The 9,124-nt window shown below is 34.5% G+C and overlaps 1 protein-coding gene across 10 annotated transcripts in view; it reads right to left on the reverse strand.

Moving 5' to 3' along the window:
• POSTN (periostin) overlaps nt 1-5,568 on the reverse strand; it is a 35,775-nt gene extending 30,207 nt beyond the window's left edge. For all 10 annotated transcript variants that reach the window (XM_007960188.3, XM_007960187.3, XM_007960186.3 and 7 more), the window contains exons 1-2: nt 5,400-5,568; nt 3,981-4,079 (exon numbers count right to left, since the gene is read on the reverse strand). In XM_007960188.3, coding sequence (XP_007958379.1) covers nt 3,981-4,079; nt 5,400-5,518 — 218 coding nt within the window. In that variant the 5' untranslated portion in view covers nt 5,519-5,568. The remainder of the gene's footprint in view (nt 1-3,980; nt 4,080-5,399) is intronic.
• Nucleotides 5,569-9,124: the final 3,556 nt, after the last annotated feature.

Raw genomic sequence — 9,124 nt, forward strand, 5'->3', positions numbered from 1 at the left:
TATACAAAAAATAAATTTATCTAATTTACTATATTTTGAGGGAAAATAGTAATTTAAAAAAATGTAATTGCTTACAAAATAAAAACTGATTATATTAATAATTATTAATATAATCCTAATTTTTATTTTTTCACATTTCATAGAATATTTTCTGGACTTCATCATCCAATATAGATAGCCTATTTTAACTAAAATTTTACAATTACTTATGTTTCCTTTCAACAGAAATATAAAGGTACATGTATCAAACAATTAGAAGTGGGGATTATTACAAGTAAAAAATGCACATCGTTTTGTAATTTTTAACTGATACATATCATGTCAAACAGATTATGACAATTATAAATTAGTTATTTTGTAATTCACTAAACATGAACCAGCTAATTCAGATGCTATTTCTTTTCTGGCTTTTTATCTAGTTGTCATAATTGTAATCAAGAAGTATGAATGAATCAAATAATTTATGCATGAAAGAGATTGCCAAGTATAAGAATAAATTTTTTTTAGTATGATAAAAATGATAAAAGCAAACTATCAAGAAGCAAACATTTTAATGATGTAAGAGATAATTTTATACAGTCGAATAAAAGTAAATAAATGTTTTCAAATTGAACCCTGGTACATTAAGTAATTATCTAGGATTTGTAGTCCTGTTTATAACCTTGAATCCATATTCTCTATTTGTTAATAAAAAATTCCTGGCATGAAATATTGGCTTAAGAATCATAGATAGCTAAAAATACAGACAAAATTAAATGGAAATACCCACTTCAAGTTATGCTCTAATTTTAATATAGTTTGAAGAATAGTTGGTATTGAAAACATATACAAGGTACATAGGAGCCTTATGCAAATCATAATAGAGCCTCTAAATAATTTTATTTACATGAGCTCTTGTAAATAAATCTAATTATTGGATGTTGAAAGATTAAGAATTGCTTATATATTAGCTTTAGCATATGTTGTAAACAATTTAAAAAATGAGAAACAAATGTGCTTAGTCCATAGATTGATAATACTTACTTGAAGTAAAATAGTGAACAGAAAAGGAAATTTAACAAAGTACACAGCAAATGCTAATATAACAAGGGTCAGTCATAATGTAGAGAATTAATGCAGTAGATGAGATAAAATTCCAACAGTTCATTGTAATATCAGCTGATAATTGAACAATATGGTTATCTCTGAGCAGATATTTTGAAAAGAAGAAAAAAGGAGTTTTTTTCAGAACATTTATGCTACCCAAAACTCAATGTTCCCATATGGTCAGTAGGGCAAAACAAGAGTAAAAAAATATCGTTGCTACACATAGCTCTAAACGTGAGAAATTTATTTTTGCTTTCAGAATAGCATCTAATATTTCATGAGATGCCAGCTAAAAATGTCACAGACATTCTCTAGAGGAATTTTCCAGAATACTGTATTACTAGACTAATATATATTTTGGACTATATCTTGACCCTAGGAAGCTTCACGTTTTTCATTAGGCCTGCTCAGTTTACTTTTCTCGAATCCCCAGAGCAACTGTTCAGCTGAAAGGCAAACATTTCTGTCATCTGATCATAAAGTCCTGAAGATACCTCTGGAAATTTCAGCAGAAGCAAGCAGACAGCAGACCAGTCTTCCCGTCAATAGTATTGATTTCTTTGGTTATTTGAAATTAGCATTTATATTTATTTCAGTGCCCAGATATAACTATGTTTTAGAAAATGAAGCTACTTTAGAAAAATAAGCTGATAAAATTGAACAAAGGAAATACTGTTACATTTCTGGTTAAAAAAAAGAAAAGCCAAAGTAGTGATTTTTTTTTTGTTTGTTTTTAATGGAAAGCAAGAAAGAATTTTGGCATAGCCTCTGTACAAGCCTTGACATCTCTCGTATATTTAGATGGTTAAAGTAAATTGATGGCATTCTTCTCTATCTTCTAGGAAGGATGTAATAAGCATTCTCCCTAACGTTTCAGGGTGAAGGTCCTTTCTTATCTAGTTAGTGTGCATTTCAAATATGCTTCATGGTATCCATGAATATAAAGAACAAAGAGGAAAACTCAAAGCCTTAGAATCCCTACTGGGGCCTAGCTTGCAGCATGCCAGAGACCATTGTAACAACTGATTGCATTATAATTGTGTGAATGACTCATAAGTCTAGCAGAAGTCTGCACGATAATAGGAATAATGTTCAGGTCAAAAGATAACATCAAGTTGAAACTCTATTAAGCCAATGAGCAGGGGATGGTCAGCAAGGTCCTCTGGTGCCCTAGACTTGGTTACCATGGGGAGATGCAACCCAGCTAAGGTTAAATGCCTTGTATACATGTTCTTACTTAGAAATAAAGACAATCTTGTGCATTTCAAATAGGCATCTGGTTACAACTTCCTTTCCTGTCTACATCTATGCATTTGTTAAAAGAGTTTAATTTTAAGGACAATTGATATTGTGCATTATGGGTACTTAGTAATTTCACATTTATCAATTATTTTATCTTCTCAGAAATTCTTTAATATAGCTATTAAATCCATGTTTTACAGGTAAGTCTACAAGAGGTTAAGTGATTCCATATTTAGTTGTTTTTTGTTTGTTTTTTTGTTTGGTTTTTTTTGTTTGTTTTTTTTTTTGTTTTTTTTTTTTGAGACAGAGTCTCACTCTGTTGCCACTCAGGAGTGCGGTGGTGCCATCTTGGTTCACTGCAACCTCCACCTCCTAGGTTCAAGTGATTCTCCTGCCTCAGCCTCCCAAATAGGTGCCTGCCACCACATCCGGCTAATTTTTGTATTTTTTTTTAGTAGAGACGAGGTTCACCATGTTAGCCAGGCTGGTTTCGAACTCCTGGTCTCCAGTGATCCACCTGCCTTGGCCCCCCAAAGTGCTGGGATTACAGGTGTGAACCACCACTCCTGGCCCATGTTTAGTATTTATACCAATATTATTAACTTAGAAATAAGTTTCCCATCAATTCTTCCACCCGAACTTAGGGTAACTGAATTTTAATGCTGATGTATTAAGCAGGTTCTTCCTGGGGTCTTTTGATTCTCAAGGCATCCATCCCTAAGGGTGGACTTCAAATGAAGAGGAAGCAGGAAGAAGTCACTTGCACTGTTTTCTTGACTGGGGTGGCACCTAAACCTTTCTGATTGTATTACTTGCCCTATTTATGATTGGGCTCCCTCATTGTAAAATAAAGATTTTGGATCACAGGAGTGGTTCTTGACCTTAATATGCCCAGAATGTTTATTACTTTTTTCTACCAATATTTATTGGTAAAATAAACCAGAAGGCATGTCTATTAAGTTATAAATAATGCTTTCCAATTTTAAGGTAATCAGTGAAACATATGTTAAAACATAATCATTCTTTGGGCTATTGAGATATTAACTATACTAACGAGCTTCTATTATCACCTTGTGGACCTCTGGGGATGGAGCACCTTGAACTGAGAATCACTGGATTAAATAAAGAGAATAAAGTCAAGTATCTTTTAACTTTTAAACTTTGATGAAAACTCTGAGGTAAAGTGGAATACTTTAGACAATTTCCAAATGACTGGAGGAAAACATCAACTTTTTGCCTCAGAAACTCTGATATTTTAAATCAGTTTGTTCTTCTGGCCCACTTTTTTATAAAATGAGGAAACTAAGTCACAGAGGTTAAGTGACTTGCCCAAGATAAAAGAGGGCCAAACCAGGAGTAGAAACCACATCATATACTCACACAGATTCTATACCCAATCCTTAGCCATGTGATCTGCTTCCTTCTGGCCTCCACGTCACATGGATTCAGGAAGAAATCTGAGTTCTAATAGTAATATTGGAGATGCAGGGAGAACTTCTTTATTCACGTATGTATTCCTTTCTTTTCTTTAAATAACTCCCACAATTTTGGTCAGTATTTTCAAGAAGAATGGTGTGTACACCCAGGGGGGAAGGCATATACGTCATGATGTTGTTTTTGGAAATGACATGTTATGAAAAAAAAAGACTTACGCTTTCTGTCCACAGATGGACTTTTTATACCAGTTCTTACAAGTGCTGAAGTATTTCTTTTTGGTGCCCAAAATCTGTTGAAGGGCACAGACATTCGGGCTGGAGGATAGAGGGAAAGGAAAAAAGTTAATGTCCTAATAATGACTAGTTTTTCATATCTAAAGATCAGATGATAAAAGAAAATGTTAAGGTGTGGATTTGATATTCAAAGATATGATTCTAGCCTTGCACAAATCTAACTATTAACACAATCCTACTGAATTGTTGAAAAACCTAAAGTCTAAGGGAGATGGCGAGGAGAGAGAAAAAAATTATACATTTCTGAGAGTAAAATACAAGCGTTTCAAAAAGTTAACCAAATAGAAATATTCCAACAGTATTAACATAATTTTATTTCTATGTGCCTTATTACTCTTAATAGTAGATAATCTACTGACCCTTTTTAAACCAAACATGTGCTCACTTGGAGGATGGCCAGAGCTTCAGGGCTCTCTGGAACAATGAGAGGTCAGAGAGCAAAAGAGACAAGATTTATTATGTACACAGACACTATACTCTGTGATTTTCTAGGTTAAGTAATCACAGAAGTAAATGAGTGCTCAAATTTGAAACAATATGGTTGCACAGAGGAGAATTATCTTTTTGAATGGAAGTAACAGATTAGAACATCCTCTGTCACAACTTTAAGGTTCCCTTTCCCCTCTTAAAGGGATAGAGGTCTTATTTCACTGTAAGTCAAAGAAGCTTGTGAACATTATGAAAATCCCTGTGGGGCATAGGAAGAAGTGCCAAGATCCACTTAAAAAATTATAAATGGTTGGATGAGTTACAAAATTATGTGTAATTTTTAAAATGCTCAGTTGTTTCATTAGTTCTATAAAATATAAATTACTTTTGCAAATTTTACAGAATTCAGAATTTAAAAGTAACTTAAATGCTTCAAAGAATTCAGAGAACTAGTTACATTACCCAGCATTTAACCTTCATATGTAATTTAAATAAAATTTTCTCTAACATCATGTGAGATATTTCAAAGCTGTTCACATACATATGATAGTTCCTAACAGTAGATTTTTTAATTTTGAAAACTCAATTTCAGATTTTTGGAAGAAAATAAAAACATAAGTAAATGGAATCACAAAAGAATGCCCAGCTAAATTGTGTTAATTAGATTAGAATTATATAATATTTCATAAAGCAATTATATTCAAGTTATTTAGACAGTAATTATGTCTTAAAGCTTAAAGTGCATAGAGAAATCACAGAATACTCACATTTTCCTTTTTTTCCTATTACTTTATAATAATTAGGAAAAAAAAAAAAACCCTGAGGCATATATGAGAAACTTTATGCATACTTGAACATATAACAAGCTAAGGAAAAAGAAAAACGGTTTATAAAGCCAAAGTAATCACTTACCCTTGTTCCCGACCCCTGATACGACTATGAGTCAAGATCTTGTCATAATGACTGTTGGCATTTGCAGGGTTAACAACAAGCAGCAATAGAAGAGAAAACATGGGTAAGAAGGGAATCATCTTGAGTCTCTCCGTTGCAGTTAGTCCCCGAAGAGAACTGGCAGTGGGCTTTGCAGAGCTCAGAATTTATATACATGTCAGGGTTGTGGGAGGGAACACTGCATCAACCTGAGAATCTGAACTCTTTCCAAGAAACATCAGCAACTTCAAATTGCCAGCGAAGATTTGGTTAGTTATATTTAAGGAACACATTGAGCTACTTTTCCTTTTCATTATAAAGAAGGTACTTATTTTTAATCATATGAGCAATTGACTCACTGCATGTTTATGTCTCAGTTTTATTCTTTTGTATCTTAGAGAGTTTTTAAGAAAATTTCTTTTGTTGAGTTGTAAGAGATATTCTGCAGTCCTTTTCAGAGTAGAATGTATAATGTCTGTGTGCTCAAGATTATTGTTAGGTCTTACTGCAGTTCACATCAGAACTGAAAGATTATTATTATTATTACCAGAAAACAAATGTAGATGCAAGTCTGACAATCACAAGGGGGTAAAGCGTGTTGATTAAAAACAAACACTGGATAGATTTAAAACTTGTGTAAGATATGAAATAAGAATTCTAACTTGCTGAAGAATCATGTAGGAGAGTCCACATTTTCCTTGCTGTCCTACCAAAAGGAGAGCTACCTCTCATTTCCTTTCTTTGTCAAATATCAAGGAACATATAGAGTTAACATAAGTCTAAGCTGACAAATTTCTCCAACTTATGAAATGAAGCAGAAAGGAAAAACATTTGTGCTTTGTTGTTTTTCATGACATACTTCACATGATGTTGAACATGTCTACGCAAGCACATCTACTGATACCCCCTGGTGAAAAGCAGCCACTACTGGAAACAAGTGTTACTAATCTAAAGATTACTAGAATAATTAAATGCGTATTAGGAAACAGGGGCATTGCCAAAATGATTCTTCTGATTTTATCAGGAGTAACTAAAGCCTTTCAATGTTACACTATGCAATCCCTAGCCAAAGGCATGTGCATTCTGACTACGCCACACGTAAGTCAAATGTTCAGAAAACTTTGGATAAAGGAAATCTGAATGTCAGAGGGAAACAATGAGCTGAAATGGTAACCACAATCAGTTTCTGTGAATAAACAAGCTGCACACCATCCTAAAGTGTAATCCCAATCCATTTTGTTACAAAGCGCTCCCTCTGTAATGTCATATCCATGTTCTTTTCCCGCTGGTGAGATGGAGAAATTTTGTCGGAATTCTCCCTGTTGTCCTATTGGAAGGGCCTTTGGGGGAACTGGGTTGGACCAGAGAGCATTTTCAGTATTCTGAGTTATGCTTGAACTCGCTATGGGATATTAAAATGTTCTACAACTTGTTGCTTAGTTTATTAAGAAAGCACACAGCAAACTATTGCAAGAACAGAAACCAAACATCGCATGTTCTCACTCATAGGTAGGAATTGAACAATGAGAACACTTGGACGCAGGAAGGAGAACATCACACACCGGGGCCTGTCGTGGGGTGGGGGAAGACGGGGAGGGGGGAGGGATAGCATTAGGAGACATACCTAATGTAAATGACAAGTTAATGGGCGCAGCACACCAACATGGCACATGTATACATAGGTAACAAACCTGTACTTTGTGCACATGTACCCTAGAACTTAAAGTATAAGAAAAAGAGATGATAAAAATAAAATAAAATAGAAAGCACACAGTGAAACAACAAATGCTGGAATATGATTGAAAGCCCATTTCAATATGAAAATCTTGGGATTAAGTTGTAGAAAATGAAGGGGCAATTCAAAAGAAGAGCCGGAGAGAAGATAGCATAAAAGTTGACCCTGGTCCTTTGTGGAAAGAGTATTAGTCTATCATTTACATTTCTCTGAATGGAATCACTCTGACTTCATCTTTATGAAGTCATCTTTTGCTTTATATTATAGTTGTCTATTCCTCTTATGTTGTGCATAAGTGGTCAGTAACTGCTTATTGATTAGGATGGATAAACTATTAATATTATTAAATTAGCTGTTAGGACATTCCTGGTAACATGGGTATATAAAAGTCTTCAATTCTAGACCAGTTAGGCATTATAATATAGATTACACTGCTACTAATGCCACTCTTTTCATCTTTAGACTGTTGTAACTACTTACAGACCTTTCTGTACTGAAGCTGAAATCTGCTCAAATCCGATAGGGTTTGACTGGAGGTGAAGGATGAGGTACTCAGAGAAAGAGATACAGACTTGCGTAATAAGTATCAAGGGTAAAAAAATATGTATTTTTAAATACAGTCCAGAATGAAAACTGATAGACCTGATTGTGAACATAAGGAGTGAAGGAAGAATCAAAATTTCCTGCCATATTGCCTGCTTTCTTAACATTGCCTGGAATGAATTAAAATTTTATTGATTATTTTCAAGAACAATTTTAACGTAGTCTTTCCTTGCAACCAGTTTTATGCACTAGAATTAATGGCTTCCATTCATCGTGGCACTAGCAGTTGCCTAAATTGACAAATAATTACATGAAATGAGTAGTGAAGATGGAAATGCGGTCATATTTCAAAAGGTTACTTCTCCCTTCTGACAAGTGAGACAGACGTATGCTTTTTTTGTGGAAAGCATGATATATGCTCATACCATTAAAAGAGAGATCTTAAATCTTTCTTTTCACACTTCAAATAATGGAAACCAGAAGTCTATCCATCCTGAGCATCATTTCTGGAACTTGCGTAAGTCCCATGAAAATTAACAAATAGCAGCCCTCAGTATTTAAAGTTAGGATTAGTAATGACATCGCGAAAGATCTTGAAAATGCGAGCCAGGTGTGCATACAGACTACCTGCACATTTAGAGGTTGGAGAATATCCCAAGAGAAGGAAAAATTACGGTAAACATAAAAAGTTTATAGCACTGGAACTTAAAGAACTAAGGCCAGGCCAGAAGTATGATATTATATGCCTAATAGTGGGAGGAAGTCTCAGCAAGTTTTGGGTAGGATGAGGGAAGGAAACAGTTGTAAGAAAGAGAATTAGAGAAGATATTGAAAATCTTGCAAGGAACATAATTCTTCCCTTTCAGAGCACTTATCAAGTGTTAAATTTTCTCTCTCTCTTCCCGCCCGTGCCCCCCGCCCACTGTCTCTCTCCACACAGGACCCTTATTCTTCTGCATCAGAAAAGGACACTGACCCTGGAGTTGTCCATGGAATTTTCCTAGGAGATGAGAGGAAAATTGAAATGATGATAATTAAGTCTGACTTTCAGGGTTGCAAAATTTGACCCGGAAATATAAGCCATGCATGAAAACTAAATGGTTGATTATGTAACTGAAGAAAAATAATGTGACTGAAAGACAGGATCGTTTATTTCTAGCTGTCAGGATGCTAAATTATCTAGTGGATCTTTATAACAAGCCTTGTAGCTTCTGAAGACTATGAAGTCATTGTAATATCATGCTTACTGTCGCCAGCATGTAACTAACCTTAAACTTGCCCTATACTCTCTAGCATTGGACATAGACTTATGGATTCAACAAACCTGTATACTCAAGCCAAGTGCAGATTTTTAAAAGCAAAAATTTCCTTGGTTTTGCATGATCCAGAGTAGCTATTTGTGCCAAATTATTTCTAAGCCCCTGCTTTT

This window comes from Chlorocebus sabaeus, chromosome 3 (genome assembly GCF_047675955.1).
Source record: "Chlorocebus sabaeus isolate Y175 chromosome 3, mChlSab1.0.hap1, whole genome shotgun sequence".
Classification (NCBI taxonomy): Eukaryota; Metazoa; Chordata; class Mammalia; order Primates; family Cercopithecidae; genus Chlorocebus; species Chlorocebus sabaeus.